The 22,131-nt window shown below is 41.1% G+C and overlaps 1 protein-coding gene across 2 annotated transcripts in view; it reads right to left on the minus strand.

Annotated features, from left to right (window-relative positions):
- Nucleotides 1-7,372: 7,372 nt before the first annotated feature.
- The window catches only part of SLC24A2 (solute carrier family 24 member 2), a 169,543-nt gene continuing 154,784 nt past the window's right edge, over nt 7,373-22,131 (minus strand). For both annotated transcript variants that reach the window (XM_073345486.1, XM_073345485.1), the window contains 3 exons: nt 13,774-13,863; nt 11,866-12,032; nt 7,373-9,382 (listed from right to left, as the gene is read on the minus strand). In XM_073345486.1, coding sequence (XP_073201587.1) covers nt 9,133-9,382; nt 11,866-12,032; nt 13,774-13,863 — 507 coding nt within the window. In that variant the 3' untranslated portion in view covers nt 7,373-9,132. The remainder of the gene's footprint in view (nt 9,383-11,865; nt 12,033-13,773; nt 13,864-22,131) is intronic.

The following is a 22,131-nucleotide window of genomic DNA, read 5'->3' on the forward strand; positions in this document are numbered from 1 at the left end:
GGCAACGAGGTGCTGTTGTAATGCAAATAATTAATAATTATCTATACTTATAATAGAAGTAATAGAAATGTAGGACTTGAGGAGACCTGGAGAGGTCATCGAATCCATCCCCCAATTCTGATATCATTATAAAGTAACAATAGATCATTTAAAATGTGTATTTTTCAGATCTGTAACGAGAATCAAGACAGAAAGAATACTAAAGAAAATGACATCCGTTTAAGTCTTTTTTTTATATTTCACACTCAGAAGACTTAGTTACATAAAGTGACTTATATGAGGAGCTGATTATCAGTAGTACAAGGATGATACATTAGTGTGAAAGAGAGTACACAAGCACAGTGAAAAGTTCTGTAGTTATAGAGAAGTAATACATTTGACAGGAAGGGATTATTTCCAAGAGCCTATGTATAAATAAATATAGCTTTCATACTATGTACAAACTTGTATTCAGAGAATATATCAATGCAGAGTTATAGTACAGTTTCATTCAGTGAATAAGGATCAATACATACACACACCCCCACACACTCACAAGCTTGTAATTATCTCGGGGCTACATGAATCGGTTTTCCATGACAAAAGATTATTTTATATAAATAAATAAATAAATAAGGCTAGGGCTCCAGATTTTTTTTCCTTTAAGTTAAAAATAAAGGAAGGAAGAGTTTGAAAACTGCTGCATTTAAAAAAAAAATACTTTATTACAAAAATAACATCTAGTTGTCATTTATAACATACTACTAAATTTTTCAAGTGACAACATATGGGCCTGATCTTGCAAATTCTTACTAACATAAGTAGTTCTTACTCCTGTGAGTAGCCTCATTGGATTCAGGATTGCAGGAGGCCGCCCAGTATGAGGAACTGAGACCAGATAACAAAAACAAAAAAGTAACATCTGCAATGCTTATTTTTGACAATAATTTCAAAGTTGTTGCGATGCAGCAGATAGTTTGACCCTGGAGAATTTAAGATACTCTAGGAATTATGTGATAGAAGTATCATAGTGTCTGTAAACTTAAAACACAAGGTGCTTATTTTACTGAGGTTTCATTTGGGGAATATATTAGAGTAGTGATGTGACTTAATTGCCATATTAGGCCTGAGACTGAATTCTTTGCAAACCCAAAACATCCAGGTTTGGGTGTACAAGGACTGCAGCATTGCTGCAGGATTAAATGCCTTGCTGCAAAATAATGCATATCATTTTGTAAAGTCATGCTGCAAATATTAAGAATATAGGCAAATTCTGCTCTCTCTTACCTCATTGTCTTTAGTAAAGTTGTGCTTGTGTAACTGAGGGTAGAAGATGGACCAGCGTATATGTGTTATTCTACCTAGCTGAGGTCATTATGTTAATTACCACGTTAACATTTGATTCCTGTTTTGTCTTTTTTTTCATCAGAAGATAGGATTGTCTCATATTTGTAAGAAAGTGTCAGCATTTTGATAACATATGATGACTGACTTAACAAGATTTTATATTAAACATTATGTAACAGAGACGCATAATAGATTATTTATTTAATAATTAATGCCCATATTCAGAAATCCAAAAATGAGCTGTCTTTTTTTAAATGGCTTTACTTTACACTAAGAAAATTATGCAATGTAAAATACTATAAAGTGCAATATCTTTAAACATACATACACATTTCATTTGGGTTACTCTGGTTTGATGATAGGGAGAATTCGCTGTAAATCTATACTCATGTACAGTAGCGTTACCCACTCCTAACTCATATACATAGTGTGTGTGTGTGCACATATATGTGTTAGGAGTGGGTAAACCTACTGTACATGAGGTTTTATATATATAAACGTCTTATTCTGCAGGGCATCTTGTTTAGAGCTATTTAGTCTTCATGAAATCATGAATAAAAACACACAATAGGCCTAGTACGAGCTTTGTCTACATAAGGAGTATGGGACCATCTTATATATGGCATTTATGTCGTATGAATACAATGATTTGTATAACTTTGGTCTGGAAGGTTTTGGTCGGCTACTTCTTGATTTCATTCATACAGGAAGTGATTAAGACCGATACTCTGACATTTCTGTACTTATGGTAACAAATTAAGAAGGCTCATTTTGATGAGTGAAATTAACTCCTGTGCAGAAGGCCAGTGCAAAATCTATGCACAACTTGAATCAACCTTAAATGCTCAAATTAGGATAAAAAACTTCTAGGCTAAAGGTATTCAAATTATTTTATACATTTGCGATACCTCAAGCTACCCATCTCATTCATATTAAACTTCCCAGGAAACGGAAAAATATGAAACAGAATCAATTGGTCCAAGAAAAACACACACACTATCAATTTATTAATTGCTTAATCTTATTTACAAGGGAAGGAAAACAACTTCCCAAAATACAAGTGTTTAAACTATTACATCTATCTGTAATTAGTGTTGATTATATGCTCTAAACTGTCCCTGTATATATTTTACGTTGTCTATTTTTCTCTTCAATAAAATGTACACAACTCCCATTACAATTACACCTATTTTGCCTGTGTGTCAAAACCACATAGATTCCAGGGGTAAAATCCAGGCCTCACAGACGTCCATGGAAAAATTTCTGTTGATTTCAGTGGGACCTGGATTTCACACCCGGACATGGTGTGTCCTGATTCATACCCTCATGCAAATCCATTAGCTTCAATGAACTGACTAGTTAAGAGCAAGATAATATTAGGCCAAAACCAGACAATATTGAACTGGTCAGCAGAGTCAGACTCAGTATCTAAAACCATTGGGGTCTAACTCTTCTTTCAGGGAGCATGCATAATTTGTTTACTCAACAAGATGATCTCAGTCTTTCCCAATTCCTTATAAAAAAAATTCACAATGTTTATATGGATAAACAGCATTTCTTAAAATCAATGTCACCCAAAATAATGACAGTCAAATAAATATTTTATCTTTTTTGCTACATCCATTAGGTCCAATTCTGCTCTCATTTACACCTTTGAAACCCCAGTGATTTCAGTATGGGTGTAATGGAACAAAATTTGTCCCAGCCTGTTTATTTCTAATATCAAACAGCATATTAATGGAACTCCATGAAGTCAGAGCTCCAAGGTACTTAAATTTTTTTTTCTACTCCCATTAGCTTTGCACAGCCAATACAGTTATTAATGAGTGAGTTGGCTTCTGTTCCTTTCTGTGCATCAACAAGTGTTTACGACATTCCAGTCCAACCTGTGTAATGTAACATTACTGAAGGCAATGTGGTTGCCTAAATGTCACTGAAAGCCTAATTTGGCCTGCAGAAACTTTATTACAGGTTATGACATGTGAGAAAGAAAGAACTAAGCTTGAATCTCGGATCCTAGGCTGAGTTTTAAGGCTGACAGTTAGAAAATAAGCGTGATATAGAATCAATGACCCACAATAAATATGGAATGACATGATGCCATTTTTCAGAATCCCTGTTAAGCAGCCATATTTCCCATATTCCTTGAAAGATATAGTGGAAAAAACGATAGCTGGATAAAATATCCCATTTAAAAAGATTTCTAGGGACTTCAAATCTTTATAGAATTCAGGGTAATCACATATGTAACTTATTTTCTGGTAGATCTTTACGTATAGTGATAACAGTAATACTGTATTAGTATAGTGACCACAAAATTCTTCAGAGTATGTGATGCACGCTACATGGTAGGTGCATTACCATAACCGATATTATACATGACCTCTTGATAAGCATCTGAATAACTTGTGTCACCAGTGTATTTTAATTCTATGCTCTAGGAATATGTAGACAGTGAGATCAATTGACCAAACAAGCAGAATACAGACAGGTACACAGACACAGAAGGACTATCTGCATTTGGAAACTAAACTGGCTCACAGTAAAACGTTTCAGTTAATGTTGCCTGAACTGTTTGTTCCTGTAAAGATTTTTGCATGTTGACACAGCAGTATCTCCAAGCACCACAGTTCAATGCATCCAAATTACCCACCCCAGAGTTCCCAGCACAATTGTCTGCGCAACTGGTGTTTTTCTGTAACTAGCAAACACTTGTAGGACCTAAGCAGAATTTTGCAAATATGGGGCCAGAGCCTCAAATGGTAGAAACTGGCGTAGTCCCACTGAAGTTAGTGGAGCTATGCAGATTTGCATTATCTGGTAATCTGGCCCATGATACCATTTAAGTTCTATGGGAACTTAGGTGGTTTCTCGCAAGAATTGTGTCCATTTCTAGTAATGTCAAATGGAGTTGTGCTAAAGTAATGATTTGGGTTATTCAACTTCACGTTTTAGGATCAGGCTCTGATTTCACTTATACTAATATAAATCTGGAGTTATTTGGGATTGACACTTCTAGAAATGAGAACAAAATTTGGGCCATAGCACCAACGTACATGTTAATTTATACTCAGACAGCCTCCATGAGGTAGCCAATGGGGTGTAAGTCAGTACAGAATTTTGTCTCTTTCGGCTTGATCCTGCAATTACTATGCAGGTTCAAATCCCCATAGAAGTAATTTAGAGTTTTACCTGCATGAGGCCTGCAGGAACCTATGTTTACTGTTTGGGGTAAAAAACTCAGAAATGTATATGGGAGTGATTAATTACCTTACTGATTGTATGATTGTTAATCATAATACATTACAGCCAGATTCTGAAACCCTTATGCACGAATAACAACTTACTCATTGAATAGAGTCATCAATTTCAATGGGACTGGTCACAGAATAAGGTGTGGCTTAATGTAAAGATATAAGAATTTGGCTCCTAGTAAATTTGCTACAGTTGTAAAACTGAGATTTCCTATCAGATATCATACATTTTTCACAGAAATGAATCTGAAGCCTGGACTTATTATGGATTTTCAATAAATTGAGTTACAGCAAATTTATGATGTCCTGTCAGCTCTCCAGTTTCAAGACTTTCAAATTCTTTCTCTGTGTGATGAAGAGACATGTTTCCCTTCCAATGCCCATTCTTTCCTTCCTGTACCAATAAAGCTATTGACTAATAATGGAAGAGAACATCAAGAAGACAGTCTCCTGAAATAGTTTACTCAGCCAGTTATGTAAACGGCTGTCTTGATAAGTATTATAATCAGCTTTCACAGCCAGCTTCCATAAAACATTAGATTACTTCACAGAAAACACCCAGAGAGCAGAGCTGTCTCCTATTACTGCTGGACCAGAGCTGCCACCCACAGCACTATTATGCCATCATTTGAATAATGATTTGCCTGATATACACAAGGCAGCAGAACCTGCGAGTTTTCTTGTTCTTGGGGCAGGGGCAGGGAATCACTTTTAATACCTTCCAAGATGAATGTGTTGGCAGAGGCAATCTAACTCCACCAACTTCCTTGAAAGGGAAAGAATGAGTCAGATATTTTAACACAGCATGCAAATGCCGTTACAGTATGCCAGTCACTAGGCCTCCTCAAAAACTCTCCTTAGAATTGTCTATGTGACCATTGGTCTGAAACATTTTCACTGAATACCATCTTGAAAAAATTATTGTTCTTTCTCTACCAGGCCCCAGTGCTGTACGATAATCAGCTGCTAATGACTTTACTCTCCAGAGCACGTCATAGCTCTCCTACTGCAACTCCTGTCGTAGATGTAAATCGGAATGGTGGCTTTTCCCCTTCTGTGCGTGGAACAGATTCTGATGGTAGTTGAACTAGTATAAATGTGGAGTAACTACACTGAGAGCTTTAGTGCACTGAACTGAGATCAAAATCTGGTCTTGTGTGTTTTATTGTTTTAAATGTCAAGCAGGTGTGTTTGAATTTTTTTTTTAAACTAAACAGCCCCGAATGGCTTTGTAAGCCGGCTCCGTTGGTCACTTGGTATAGAACTACCTGAACATTAAATACTTCCTGTCTTTATAAAATGATTTCTGTGCCATGCCTGAAAGATAATTTCCTATTAAACAGAAATCCATCATTACAATACATTACATTTACCTCTGTAGCCACTGCTTGCTTGTGAGTTTTTCTGCTAGTTTTGACTGCATGATCCAATTTATGCCTCATGTGGCTGTGCGAAGCCCCTTATCTGCATATAAGCCATGCTTGGAAGATCAGCCTGAATAAACATGTTTCACCAGTTGGTTTAATTATACTGGTCAATTCTAACTTTCTTTTGAATTAAAAATGTATTAATTTTGGCAGATCTCTCTTCTCTCTCCTTCCTACCTCCCTGAATTTCTCCTTTCAGTATTGTGCCTGCACCAAGACCTTTTGGGTAACGGGGAAAAACAGCTGCAGGAAACTGTTAGGCTTTTCAGGAAATGTGAGACGTTGAACCTGGGGTATGTCCACCTGGACCAACAATTCAAGGTCAATGTCATTTTCTGACAGGGAAAGAATATCACTTGAAGGAGTGACTCACCTAGTCCAGTGTAAGAAGATTTTAAATCTCATTTGAAACATGATGTGTCTGCTTTAAAGTACAGTCTTGTGAGTTGTTTCATAGCATTGCAGAAAAGACTTTTCATCACAATGCACCTTGCTAGATGTTTCTGGTACTATTCAGATATGTATTGTACCTTCAGCAAAATGCGTGTCCTCTTGTGAGTTTGTGCAGCTCAGTATATTGTATATGATTACACATACACACAGACACCTCACTTAAAGGTGCAACACACTCACAAAGTCCTGCACATACTCTTTGTGGTCACCAGCTCCTTTTATTCCTCTCATTGACGGGAAGAAGCCCTGGGGCCACTTGAAACCTTTGTTTTTGTTAGATAAAGCTTCTGTGAGTATTGTCATCTAAGATATCACAAATGATTTGGTGGTTCCCTCAGGATACATAAAAGAGTTGGGGCCAATTCTACCCTCACTTATACCTGAGAAAACCCTCTGAGATCAGTGGGATTTTAGAGGGATAACTGAGTTCAGAATTTGGGCCCTGCATTTTTTCCTCACAGGGACTTCCATGGCTTTCTGCTGAGGTCACTGCAAGTATGTACACCTGCTTGTACACAGGGCTGTCTCCGTTTAAAAACTAGTGCATGGTGCCAGTGGTACCACTGTAGGTAACACTGTAGCACAGATAAGGGGATTTCAGAGCAATAGGTGATATGAAATACACCGGGCAAACTTCTGCTCACCGTTACACAGGCACAAGCCCCACTGAAAATGCAAAGGGCACGGCAGGTGTATAATTAAGAGCAGAATCTGACTTTGTATGCAATTCTGTACCTAGGTATTAAATCCTAGGCACAAGAAGTAAGTAGTAGACTCTGTAGTAACTATAACTCTTAATTTTCTTACTTTTGTTCATTAATAGCTTAACTTTAATTATATAAACTTTTAAATTTTTGTTATAAATATATATTTCTTACTGTTTGATCCACTGTTGTTTTCTCCGCTTTTATGCTCTACGCAGATTTAGTTACGTAGAGATATAAACATACATACCAGGACTACAGTGAGGGGCAAAAGTGCTGAACGCATGGGATACAGAAAGAAAAGCCTGGCCATAACATCAGAACACTCAACAAACCAAAATGTGCTGAACCCGCCGTTTATAGTCCTGGGCATAATATTTCCACGGCAGGGGGGGATTTAAACCAGAAACAACTCTGAAATGGGTCACTTTTGGAAAACAGATACACAATGAAATTGCATCAACTCTAACCAAACACAGACCTTGGAAAAAACAAACAGGCATTACCTAAAATAATTTTTACTCAGATTTCAAGTGTCCAGTTTTACATCCAACTATAGGAAATGTAAAATCTTTCTCTGTAGGAACACTGATTTCTCTCTCTTTCCTGGGCCCTTTTTGTTCTAGTTTTGGACCTACTTCTCCTCTCATGACTTCAATATGAGCAGGAATGGGCTCTCTTCTTTCATGGGCCCCCTTAGACCACCATAATTAAGACATGCTAACACTTCAGCGACTCTAGAAGATTCCTGCCTCGGTTTCATACGGCAATCCCTCCATATTACAATTGTTAGATCCCCTGTGTTAAGTTCTCAGACTTACAGGGGCAGATCCTCAGCTGGAATAAATTATCATAACTTCATTATGGAGCTGTGACAATTTACATAAGCTGAGGATCTGCCCCAAAGCTGATAAGAAAGTATGCAACAGTAAAGGACTTATTCACGGCAAATTATGGTGGAAAATAGACTATAAAAGGATATTCAGTTCGGCAAGTAGGCAGCGTCCCATCATGCAGCTGCATCTAAATTTTATATGAAATACTCCACACAAACAAATCCAGCCTTCTTTCTCATATGGAAAGGCAAGCTGATAGTGGTGATAGCATCAGAAAGACATTGGTACTCTTTACAGTAGTGCTGCACTATAGAAAAGTAGTGAATTCACTTAGCAGTTGTGTTTTCTACTCGCATGCTGGGATGGTGCTAGAAGAGGCCAGTTTGGGTTTCAAATCCCCAGTTTGGGTTTCACCTTTGACTATCATGAGTCAGCCTACCGTGCACAATCAGTGCTAGGGCCAGAGTGTCTGGACGCTGCAGGGTTTAGCAGGATTCTATTGAAACATCATGTTCATTTTGCCAAGGGCTTCTAAAGGTCCGCAGTGTGGCTGTCCAAAACGTGTGCAAGCTCACAGCATATGAGTCCATCTGAATGAAGAGATGCGTAAGTCCTTTTCTATCTGTTACTCACGCAGATGCTGTTGGCTAACATCTTCCACTGATACATTCAACAGGTAACTAGATAAATCCCAAACTAGAGGTTTGTGTTTCCCCAAAATGGATACTAGCGTTCTCCTTGCAAGGTTATACCTGTATGTATATATTATTCTTTGTTTCCACATGTAGGCATATATTAATATAGAGAAAGAGAGATACGGGGAAACATAGCATATGTGTAGTATATATAATAACTTGCATTGTTATAACACACATACAGGACCTCTGTCAGTGAACAGTGAGATCTTCCAAGTGACATGCAAAGAAGACTAAAGGTAGCTGATCTCACCTCTTACATGTAACTGTTTTGTTCAATAGCAAATGCATCAGCCGAATAATTTTTCCACTTCAAATCCAGCCCTTTTTATCCTCTGTATTTATTTATTTTTGTAAGGGTTGTGGATCCACTGTTTATTCTCAGGGGACGCTGTCCATTGCAGATATTTCTTTTGTTCGAGAAACGGCATTTCCTACTAGATGGAGACGGGGCACAAGATTACTTTGTCCTCCAGAAGGACACTGATGATCAGGAATATGAAATAGAGACCAAACATGGTGAAGCCCAAGAATTTATTCATCCTCCACTTGCAGAGCGCAATGGAGAGGATGACAAAGAGTAGCATAATGAAGAGGAGGACAATAGCACAGAACAATCCATTGCTGCTGACAGTCACTGGGGCGAAGCTGTTAATTGCAGCATACATGAGCCATGGAAAGGGAAGGCTGAAAAACACAAAGAGAAATTGGAAATGCCATAGAGAAACAAAAAGTGGTATTAAGAATGCTCTGGAGGTACTTCAACATAAAGCTGTTGATTTAAACATAACGAAGCCCATCTGATAGCTAGTGCAGGGACACAATAAGAGCGGCATTAGGTAACATACTAAAAAGAACAATTCTGTACTGGGTCCTGGGGGAGGGACTAGACTGGGCTGAGCAGCAGGTGTGACTAGGCCGACACACACCCTGTTTCTCAGCAGCAACCTCCAGCAGAGGCCAAGGCACAAATTGGCAGGTTGCAGAAGACTGGGCCAGTGTACAAAGTGGTGAGGAGAATGGGATTGCCTATTTTTTGTGCCTGCACAGCACCTAACACAATGCAGTCCTTTGGGCACTTCCAAAATATAAATATTTACCACTACTTTTCTGCTGCCCTCTCCACTGTTGGGAGGTCTGCAGCTGATGAGTGGGCAGGGAATTAAGGTAAATGAGTTCTCCATGCTCCCATGTTCTCCTATACTTTCTTGACTCTCTTTTTATCATTTCCCCCAATCTTCTCTCTGATCCCTACTCAGGCTATTCCAATCACAAGACTCCACAAAGGGTGAAGGACCAGGCTCTCATAACTTGTGTGGAAGAAAACAGAGTCTTCACTCTTATTTTGGAAGCAACAAAATCAGAGACAGCTTTATCCGAGCAATTGCAAGGGAAGAATACAGCTGACAGAGAGCATCTCTGCTTCAGTTTCTCTGAAATACAAGCAATATCACACAAGCATTTATACTCTTTTGTGGCACGCATTAATTGAAAACATCTACATTTTGTTTATATTATGTCCTGTCTAATCCAGCATTTTCTCACTTTCACTTCTCAAAACATCGTTATCTCAAGGATAGGTCACACTGACTCTGCGCTGCTGTTTTCCCACGTGCTTCCTCCTGTGACAGGGTAATATTCTATCTGCCAAATACTCTCAGCTTCAGTATGCTGTTTGTCAGGGGTCTGATACACAGCACATTTTACGGGACAAGGATCTGCCTAAAGAATTTCCAGAATTTTTTAGCAAAACACTTCACATGCCAGAAAGTGAGTGTGCAACAACATAGGAATGTCCCATTGAACTGCAAAAAGCAGAATTTGGCCTTTTATATGTACTCATCTGGAGGTGTGGGGAAGAGGATTGTGCCTCTTACCCTGCATTAACTATAATTTTACCCAAAACACTTAGTGGGGAATGGTGGTATATGTTTGTTCCTATGAGTCAGTACAGAAATGGAAGTTCTTGTATGGCGACGACTCAATCCCACGGTTTGTATAGTCTCCACTCAAATACAATTTTAAGTTTCTCCCATGACAGCACTTTATCTTGTTAAAAGAAACTACACTTTATGGGTCATATTCTTTCCTCAGCAATGCTGGTGTAACTCAGTTGATATCAGTGACGTTGAACCGGAGGACGTCAATGAGAGGAGCATTTGGCTCAATAACCTGCTATTTTCACATTAGAATCAATCTGATTATCAAAAATATAATGTGAAATCTCCTCCTGCTGACATCTGATGGCAAACAAATAACTTTGGGGATGGTGCTATTAGAGGTGGCCAGATTCTCAGTTCTTATTCTTAGGGCAGAGATGGGGGGGCAAAGGTGACTTTAACCCCCTCCCCCACATCCTGTATTCTGAGGCAGCCAGGAACCTGCCTGGCCCTGATGTAAGTTAAAACAGCTTCAAGGAGCCTTTAACTTGTGCTCAGCTTCCTGTGGTCCCGATGGGGGCAAACAATGCATTACACCTGTCCATACCCCTGATCACCATTATACCACGGGCTGGAAGCAGGGCTGGTGTAGAACCCTTTTGCTCTATAGGGACGCCCCCTGCACAGAGTGTATTCTCAGTGTGCCATTTCTGCCCACTTTAAGGCCTCCTTACACTGTCAGAAATATGTGAAGGGGCCTTAGAGTAACAGAATCAGTGCCTGTATGTCTGGATTAGTCAGGATTTATCTGGAGGGTGGAACACTCAGTGGTACAGACTACAGCTGGGCAGGCACTGCAAGAACAAAAAAGCATTCATGATCACTGATCACACAGACAGTTGTAGTTTGGAAACAGTGAACAAAAGGGACCAAATCCCAAACTGCTGACTAAAGCAAAGCATGCTTTAAATATGACACCTGCAACAATATTCTTAAATATTTTTAAAATGTGAAATTTACCTGACTGAATGGTTCCTTAAACAAACAAAACAAAACAAACACACAAACAGCAAATTGGAGGCTCATCCAATTGATTTATAACAAGCTTATTTAACAAATATTCACTTTTGACCTGATTATACAGTAACCTTGATACAAATCAAGAAAAACGGTAAAGCATGTTGCACGTGTAAGATACTGTATTTTGAAATCTTCTATTTCTGTTACATGCAAAAGAAAACAATGTAAGTTTTTATAACTTAGCCATAATTATCTTTGCGCAGTACTTACCCCACTGTGATGTCAAAGATGTTGCTTCCAACAGAGCTGGATACTGCCATATCACCTAGGCCTTTTCGTGCCACAATAACACTGGTAATTAGGTCAGGGATAGAGGTGCCTGCAGCTAACATAGTCAATCCCATGATTTCTTCACTAATGCCAATGGTCTCACCAACCTAAAAAGTATTGAGAAAAGTACAAAAGAATACAGAGAGGTCATGAGAGGAATGGGCGTTCTTTGCTGTAAAATTTAAAATGGAAAATCACTTAGGGGTATATTCTAGCCTCAATCTTTGGTAGTATGCCGATGGAAAGAGAGTAGAATATGCTCCCAAGTTTTTGGAACATGACATTTTTTAGTTTTGGAATTAAATCATCAATATGACCCTACTGACGGAGTGACTTTCCTAATACTTACTGCTAGTAGGGAGAAAAAGAACGTATTTATATTATCAGTGAAGCAGTCAGTATGGGGAGAAGTGGTTGGTTGCTTCTTTAGGGCCAAATTCTGCCCTGAGTTGCATGAGTATGTTCATGGGATGTAAGAGGCGAGGGGTCTGTAGGTAGAAGGGCATAAGATCTATGTGCTAATGACAGTACATTGCTATTGTGCTTGCTAGTGCCTCACAGCCCCAGATGAGCATTTCCCGCCAGTATGGGCATGTGGTTAGACCCTCAGCTGGCTAACATGTTTTGCAGGGTCCTGGATGTGCTAGTAGGATATGCACACTGCTGTTTTTAAGGGTGCAACAGAATGCATATCCTATTGCTTTATTCTACCCTGAGCCATCCTACCTTGTGCTGGCAAGATGGCTCTAGGACCCACCACACAGCTAATAAAACTTTACTCCTACTCCTTGACAACCATGGCTTCAGCAACTAAGGGCAGCCCTTAGCTTCCAAGTTGTACAGGCAGGGTCTTTGCTTTTAGTTGTGTGTAGCTTTACTGAAGTACAGTGGCATTTAAACCTACTGCATTAGATAAATAATAAGAAATTACTAGTGTGACCAATTCTTTATAAGTCTCATAAGGCAAACCATCCCCACTAATGGCAACATCAGGGTTTACAATAGAATTTCAACTGGAGCTTGCAGGGGTTGAATCAAGCTACATGGTTCAGCAGGTGTATCCCTCAGAAACCGAACACTGCATGATTTGCCGAGCTCTGGTTTTCAGACAAGAAGAAACACTTACGAAAAATATGAGGCCAAGGAAAATGACACTAAAAATTAGACAAACAATGCGGAAACAGGCAAAAAGACAGGAAAAAATGAATAAAAATCAGCACTATGGAAAAGCTATTTCGTTTTGTAGGTCACTTTTACAAGGATTCAACTCACTCAAATGTATTTCGATTAGGGCTGAATCCTACAAAAAGACAAAAATCTCCATTGAGTTCAATGGGAGTTTTGTCTGAGGAGGGACAGCAGGAACTGGGCTATTGTTAAGGATGAAATTCTCCCCAGCAAGCATGCAGGGCCTTTGGAAGACTCTTTGCTCCAAGTAAGCCCTATGATGTTACTGTCAGGTGAGAGGGGTCATGGACAGAGTGACTGAGGAAGTGGTCTACATGCTAAGCCCATATAGGCCTTTGCATCATAGTTCCAGGCTAAAGAGGAATAGCCCATATAAGATTTTCAAAGATCCATTATTTACATAGCTATCAGTGAATGGTTGTTGCTGGTTCTAATGCGAACAGAATGATCAAATGTTTATCAGCAAAGTGTAAAGAATCCATCTCTTTCAGGGCCACCTTTCCAGACACTGAGTAGTACCTTACTCTGAGAATCATTCCAGCTTGCAGAATAAGGGGCTACTCAGTATGTGGTAGGATTGCAGAATCTGGCCCTAAATGACTAGTCACAAACTGAGACACATTGGAAAGCTTACATTTCACACCATTATCATTCTCTTACCTGATGTGCCCACCAGACCATTAAATAAGAAAAAACTGCTATCCAAGTGATTGCTCCAAAGAATGTGACAGGAAAAAATTTCCTGGAGGACTGAAAGAGAAATAAAACAGAAATAGTGGGCATTTATGTTAAATATTGACCAATGAATATATAGTCCCTAAACAAATTCAAAATGACAAACATAGTGATCTAAGAAAGTTAGAAGAGGGTTAAGTAGCTGAACCTCTGCATGCCCTAATCCTGCAGATCTTATACAGGCAAACCTCCCACTGACTTCAATAGGAAAATAGCCTACGTCAGGATTGTAATATCAGACCTGGTCATACCGAATAGTGAATATTGGTTTGCCATTCATTTTGTATATTCTTAGGCTGAAATTTGCTTCTGTGCTTTACTGAATCATGGTCTTGGCTCTGAATTTACTAAAATAACTTTTATTCATAAAGAATCAGTTTGAAAGTGGAAAACAGCTGTAACAGGCTATGATATTCTTTAGAGCCATTTTCCACTTTTGAAGTGATTCCTTGTGAATAAAAGTTATTCATATTCAAGCTAGTCCTTACCTTGAGGTCTCAAAGAATGAGTATCATTACCCCTGTTTTACAGATGGGGAAACGGAGGCATGGGAGGTTAAGTGATTTGCCCAAAGTAATCCAGCAGCCTAGAGATGGAAATTGAAACTAGGTCTTCTGAATGCAGGCCAGTACCCCATCCTCAAAGCCATGTGCACACACTCAAAATATGCTAGGTACAATTAATATAAAAGGTTACTGTTTGCCAACAAACTCTATAGTGAGAATGTATTTTTTGTACAGTCAGCACCACAAAGATTGCTGCAGTCCAGAACGATAAAGAGGTACATTTTGAAGTTTTTAGCTCGTCATATTTTGCTTGGAAAAATAACCCTTTTTATTTTCAATTAATGTGGTAGGATGCAATTAAGATGTACTCATTACTGTGGAACCCCTTTGCTTTGTTTTGTAGAGAGGTTTGTTATAAAAGAAAGGTAAACCTGTACACACAATAATGTCTTTGAAGCCCATTAATGAGTTCCAAAAGCTGTATCACACCAAAGCAGATTCATTTTTAATTAGGATTTCTCCTTTACTAATGTCAAGCTTTGAATGACCAGTATTCTCATAATAAATTAATGGGTTATATTAAAATTCATGACCTATTTTGGTCTCTGTGCCTTTCAGTGTCATTCAACACCCCCACTGCCTTTTTAAGCCAGTTATACCTGTTTAAAAGGGAGAGCTTAAGTTAACTAGTTTGGCAGGGTTAATCTTGATTGTGATTCCGTTTGGAATAATCACAGTGTAAATCAAATTATGGCTTGAGACTAAATTTGTATTGTGAATGAATGCTTCAGCATTTGGTATTGCAGGCACAGCATGCTGAAAAATCAGAGAGGGCAGTGCAGAATGGGGAAGAACGCTGGCAACATGTGCCCTCAAGAAGAAGGAAGAGAAGAACCCATGTGCCCCCAATGCAGATAGAGGCAAGAAACCGTTTTCAGGCTCTCTGCACAGGTACTACAGTGGAGAATGGTTTGGAACAGTCATCTGAGGGAAGGGATCAGAAGGAGACCCCATCAACCAGAAGGCCTGAGATGCATTGTCCTACGGATGTGGTTCCATGACCACCCCTCCCAAGAGGAGGAGAAGGGTGGTGGTGGTCAGGGACTCCCTCTTAAGGGGGATGGAGTTATCCATCTTCCATCCAGACTGAGAAACTCGAGAAGTGTGCTGCTTGCCTGGAGCTAGAATTCAGGATGTGATGGAGTGTCTGCTGAGACTGATCAAGCCCTCGGACCGCTACCCCTTCCTACGCCTCCATGTGGGCACCAATGATACTGCCAAGAATGACCTTGAGTGGGTCACTGCAGACTACGTGGCTCTGGGAAGAAGGATAAAGGAATTTGAGGTTCAAGTTGTGTTCTCGTCCATCCCCCCGTTGAAGGAAAAGTCCCAGGTAGGGATCATTGAATTGTGGAGGTAAATGCGTGGTTGCGCAGGTGGTGTTGCAAAGAGGGCTTTGGATTCTTTGACCGTGGGATGTTGTTCAAGGTAGAAGGATTGCTAGGAAGAGATGGGATCCACCTAATGAAGAGAGGGAAGAGCATCTTCTCAGGCAGGCTTGCTAACTTAGTGAGGAGGGCTTTAAACTGGGTTCGCTGGGGGATGGAGACCTAAGCCCTGTGGTAAGTGAGGAAGTGGGATACTGGGAGGAAACACAAGGAGGAGGGTGCAATAGGGGAGGCTGCCTGGTTCAAACTGAGAAAGTAGGGCAATCGGCTAGTTATCTTAGGTGCCTGTACATGAATGCAAGAAGCCTGGGAAACAAGCAGGAAGAATTGGAAGTCCTGGAACAGTCAATGAACTATGATGTGACTGGAATAATAGAGTCTTGGTGGGGTAACTCACATGACTGGAGCACTGTCATGGATGGGTATAAACTGTTCAGGAAGGACTGGCAGGGGAGAAAAGGTGGCGGTGTTGCACTATATGTAAGAGAGCAGAATGATTGCTCAGAGCTCCAGTATGAAACTGGAGAAAAGCCTGTTGAGTGTCTTTGGGTTAAGTTTAGAGGTGAGAGCAACAAGGGAGATGTCATGGTGGTCACCTGCTATAGACCACCAGACCAGGAGAATGAGGTAGATGAGGCTTTCTCTGGACAACTAACAGAAGTTTCCAGATCACAGGCCCTGGTTCTCATGGGGGACTTCAATCACCCTGACATCTGCTGGAAGAGCAATACAGCAGTGTACAGACAATCCAGGAAGTTTCTGGAGAGTGTTGGGGACAACTTCCTGGTGCAAGTACAGGAGGAACCAACTAGGGGCCATGCTCCTCTTGACGTGCTGCTTACAAACAGGAAAGAATTGGTAGGGGAAATAGAATTGGGTGGTAACCTGGGCAGCAGTGACCATGAGATGGTCAAGTTCAGGATCCTGACAAAAGGAAGAAAGGAGAGCAGCAGAATATGGACCCTGGACTTCAGAAAAGCAGACTTAGACTCCTTCAGGGAACTGATAGGCAGGATCCCCTGGGAGGCCAATATGAGGGGGAAAGTAGTCCAGGAGAGTTGGCTGTATTTTAAAGAAGCCTTATTGAGGGTGCAGGAACAAACCACCCCGATGTGCAGAAAGAATAGCAAATGGCAGGCGACCAGCTTGGCTTAACAGAGAAACTTTCGGTGAGTTTAATCACAAAAAGAAAGCTTACAAGAAGTGGAAACTTGGACAGATGACTAGGGAGGAGTATGCAGCGGTGTAGTCAGGAAGGTCAAAGCACAATTGGAGCTGCAGCTAGCAAGGGATGTGAAGGGTAACAAGAAGGGTTTCTACAGGGATGTTAGCAACAAGAAGAAGGTCAGGGAAAGTGTGGAACCCTTACTGAATGGGGGAGGCAACCCAGTAACTGATGATGTGGAAAAAGCTGAAGTACTCAATGCCTTTTTTGCCTTGGTCTTCACAGAGAAGGTCAGCTCCCAGACTGCTACACAGGGCAGCATAATATGGGGAGGAGGTGAGCCGCCCTCCGCGGTGAAAGAACAGGACTATTTAGAAAAGGACTATTTAGAAAAGCTGGACATGCACAAGTCCATGGGTCCAGATCTAATGCATTCAAGGGTGCTGAGGGAGTTGGCTGATGAGATTGCAGAGCCATTGGCCATTATCTTTGAAAAATCGTGGTGATCGGGGGAGGTCCTGGACAATTGGAAAAAGGCAAATATAGTGCCCATCTTTAAAAAAGGGAAGAAGGAGAACCCGGGGAACTACACACCGGTCAGTCTCACCTCAGTCCCTTGAAAAATCTTGGAGCAGGTCCTCAAGGAATCCATTTTGAAGCACTGCAAGGAGAGGAAGGTGATCAGGAACAGTCAACATGGAATCACCAAAGGCAAGTCATGCCCGACCAACCTGACTGCCTTCTATGATGAGATAACTGGCGCTGTGCATAGTGGTGGATGTGATATACCTTGACTTTAGCAAAGCTTTTGATATGGTCTCCCACAGTATTCTTGCCAGCAAGTTAAAGAAGTATGGATTGGATGAATGGATTATAAGGTGGATGGAAAGCTGGCTAGATCGTCAGGCTCAATGGGTAGTGATCAATGGCTCAATGTCTAGCTGGCAGCCGGTATCAAGCGGAGTGCTCCAGGGGTTGGTCCTGGGGCTGGTTTTGTTCAACAGCTTCATTAATGATCTGGATGATGGGATGGATTGCACCCTCAGCGAGTTCATAGATGACACTAAGCTGGGGGGGCAGGAAGGGAGGTAGATACGCTGGAGGGTAGGGATAGGGTCCAGAGTGACCTAGACAAATTGGAGGATTGGGCCAAAAGAAATCTGATGAGGTTCAACAAGGACAAGTGCAGAGTTCTGCACTTAGGATGGAAGAATCCTATGCACAGCTACAGGCTGGGGACCAACTGGCTGTTCTGCAGAAAAGGACCTGGGGATTACAGTGGATGAGAAGCTGGATATGAGTCAGCAGTGTGCCCTTGTTGCCAAGAAGGCTAACGGCATATTGGGCTGCATTAGTAGGAGTGTTGCCAGCAGATGGAGGGAAGTGATTATTCCCCTCTATTCAGCACTGGTGAGGTCATATCTGGAGTACTGCATCCAGTTTTGGGCCCCCCACTACAGAAAGTATGTGGACAAATTGGAGAGAGTCCAGCGGAGGGGAACAAAAATTATTAGGGGGCTGGGGCACATGACTTATGAAGAAAGGCTGGGGGAACAGACTTATTTAGTCTCCAGAAGAGAAGAGTATGTGTGTCCAGGGATTTGATAGTGGTCTACCTGAAGACAGGTTCCAAAGAGGATGGACCTCAGCTGTTCTCAGTGGTAGCAGATGACAGAACAAGGAGCAATGGTTGCAATTTGCAGTGGGGGAGATCTAGGTTGGATATTAGGAAACACTATTTCACTAGGAGGGTGGTGAAGCACTGGAATGGGTTACCTAGGGAGGTGGTGGAATCTCCATCCTTAGAGGTTTCTAAGGCCTGGCTTGACAACGCCCTGGCTGGGATGATTTAGTTGGGTTTAGTCCTGTTTTGAGCAGAGGGTTGGCCTAGATGACCTCCTGAAGTCTCTTCCAACCCTAATCTTCTATGATTCTATGACAGATTTTAAACAACAAACATTCCTTAAAGTCACTCGTTGTTTTGGCTCTCGCTCACATCAGATTATTTTTAATGAGCCAGTGGTAATGTTTTACAAGCTTATGTGAATGATCAATAGGACTGCTTGTGTGAGTAAGCGCTCTCCATTGGGAATACTGGTTCCACTGTCTAGTGTGTAATTGTGGCTTGACTCTATAGCACTTCTGTTTGTGAAAGTCCTTTTAACTTCACTTTTGATTTTTGGGCCCAGGGACTACAGGTAAGGCTACGATTTAGTCATGGAGGTCACGGCAGTCACGGATTCTGTGACTTTACCAGACTTCCATGACTTCTTTGGCTTCAGCTGTCAGGGGCTGAAGCCAGGGCTGGAGGTGGGACTGTGTGCCCCTTCTCTGCAACTGGGGCTGGAACCAGAACCCTGCAGCCCCTGCCCTGCAGCTTGCGGCGGGGGCTGCAGCTGGGCCTTGCACCCCCCCTCGTGGCTTCCCAGGGCAGTGGCCCCCCTGGCTGCAGCTGGGGCTTGGTGGGGGCTAGAGCCGGGGCCGCACACCCCTGTCCCGCAGCTGTGGCCAGCTCCAGAGCAAGGGCTGTGCGCCCCCACGGCTGTGCCCCACTCTGTGGCTGCTGGAGATGGGGCTGTGCCCCCTGCCATGGTGGGGGGCTCGGCCTGTCAGTCCTCACCCCTATAGGACTCCATTCCTCTCCCCACCTATCCCTGGACACCGGTTATTTTTGGTAAAGTCACGGACAGGTCACGGGCTCCCCTGTGAATATCTGTTTATTGTCTGGGACCTGTCCATGACTTTCACTAAAAATAACTGTGACAAAATCTTAGCCTTAACTACAGGCCATTCTCCTGCTTAGCAAAACTCTCCAAACAGTAACTTCCTCAGACAGTGCATTCAGATCAAACCATGAAATCCTAGGCGAATCCTGCAGCTTCCATTTGAACTATCATTTCAGAATGTAAAATGTCTAATACATTCAGCCTCTCTCTGTTCCTCCATTCTCTGGAACACAGTTCTCCCCACATAGGCATATGAGTAATTTCCAACTGCAGGGAGAAAATTAGGCTCAGAAATGTACTGAATGTTCCCATTACTTTCCCCCTGAACATGACTGCAATTAGAGTCAGAGAGCAAGCACTCTTTGAATATTGTCAATTCAGCATGCTTAAGTCAGTCTAAAGATTTCTTTTTCAGGGAGCTCACAGAAATTCAAGGCCAGTGCTACTATACATTACTCCTCACAGACCAGAACCCACTCAACCCACCCACATTAGGCAGAACAGGCATTCTCCTGGGGCAGAACAATATTCAGGGACTGTTTTGTGTGGGTGACTGCAAGCTAAATGGAGTGCCTGTAGATGCTACTGGTGCCAACAGGAGCTTTTCAACCTTTTTTAATTTGCAGACCCCTAAAACATTTTGAATGGAGGTGTGGATGCCTTTGGAAATTTTAGACATAGTGTGTGATGCCCCATGGGGCTGTGGACCAGAAATTGAAAACAACTATTCTATGGGAATGACAACCTTTCATGGACCCCCTGAGACATACACTGTGGGCCCCTAGGGGTCTGCGGACCCTGGGTTGAAAACCACTGGTGTATGTAATCCATCTCCCTGAGAAGTGGTAGCTAAATTGACACAAGAATTTTTCCATCAACCTAGCGCTGGTCTACACCAGGGGTTAGGTCAGTAGAGCTGTCTCTCAGGGTGGGGAGGGTGTGTGTGGATTTTTCACACCCCTCAGAAACATAGCTATACCAAAGTACAGTCCAGGTCTCCATACCTTTCCCAGGCCTGAAGAAGAGCTTTGCATAGCTTGAAAATTTGTTTCTTTCACCAGTGGAAGTTGGTCCAATGTATTACCTCACCTACCGTGTCTCTCTAAAATCCTGGGACCAACACGGTCAAAACAACACTTCTGGCTGCTGCAGTGAGTATATGTAATTTTACTTCAGTGGGAGTAGGACTGAGCCTGAATGGGGCAAATGATTCAAAAGGATTTTTTTTTTAAAGACATCCATTTCTTGTTCAGTATTTTCAACTTTTTGGATTATTTTCTTATTTTGTGTAAGTTTGTAGTGTTTTCTTCAACTGAAGACAGCGAGAAGATGAGGTGGTATGCGTGTTGTTGGCAATCAGCTTTAAAATTCTATTTTAAAATTTAAATTTAAAATTTAAAAGGAGATCCAATCAGAGCAGAGGGATTTGCATATTCTTGTTGTCAAAAATAACAATACTGTGAATTATTCAAATTCTCGCTATTGGCCAATAATGGCTGTCAGTCAACCAGAGAACAGGGCTATCCATACCATATGGTTATTGTAAAATAATGACATAGTGTTTATGCAAATCAGACAAGGAATTAACCATAATGCAGGAAACTGCAGAGCTGAGAATTATGTCAGTAACTTTATAGCATACATGCACCCTGACTGTCTGAGCCAATTTTGTTCCATTATAATTAGCTGATAAGCAGTAGTTCAAGGCTATGTGAACTTTAACAGACTTTACAGTTTAATTATCTATTTTTAGAAGAGAAAACATTATAACTGAAAAAGTGCAAAATGTAAAGCCTGTGCCAATTGTAGAAGCTGAAATCATGCACAAATCCAATAAATATGGTAATAATTTGCATACAGATGAATTTGAAAAAAAGAGTGGGAGTACTGTTTTTACTGAGGCTGGATCTTCAAAAAAAATTAGATTGTAATTATTGTCAAAGTTTTGGATATTCATCCATGTGAGTAATTCACAAGCTCCTGGGAACGAGCAGAGCTGTCAGTTCTAAAAATTTTCCTGGAAGAAATAGTCAGAGCTGTCAGACAGCAATGTTTCTCAACATTTCTTTCCAGTTGAGTATGCAGCTGTTGGGATGGTTGCTTTATAAAGATATTAGCACCCAGTTTTATTACCAGTTGGCTCTGCTGTGGTCATGGTAACAGGACAAATCAAAAAAGCATGGTTCATACAGTAAATATGCCATTTCGACTTAGAGATGTCAACTGAATTTAGTTGCGTGAATCTACATTTGATGGACTGGTGTTGCTTCTGCATAGTGCCTTCTTTGCTCACATATTTTTCCTGGGGCACATATGTATAGAATTCCTAATGGTCTTTGAAAAATATCAGAGCTTAAAATGAATAGGATTATGATCAAAGAATGTTTTCAGCAAATGTGTTGTTTCTTAGAGCCTGATCCTGCAAGGTATTGAGCCTT

The sequence above is a fragment of the Lepidochelys kempii genome, chromosome 5, assembly GCF_965140265.1.
Source record: "Lepidochelys kempii isolate rLepKem1 chromosome 5, rLepKem1.hap2, whole genome shotgun sequence".
Classification (NCBI taxonomy): domain Eukaryota; kingdom Metazoa; phylum Chordata; order Testudines; family Cheloniidae; genus Lepidochelys; species Lepidochelys kempii.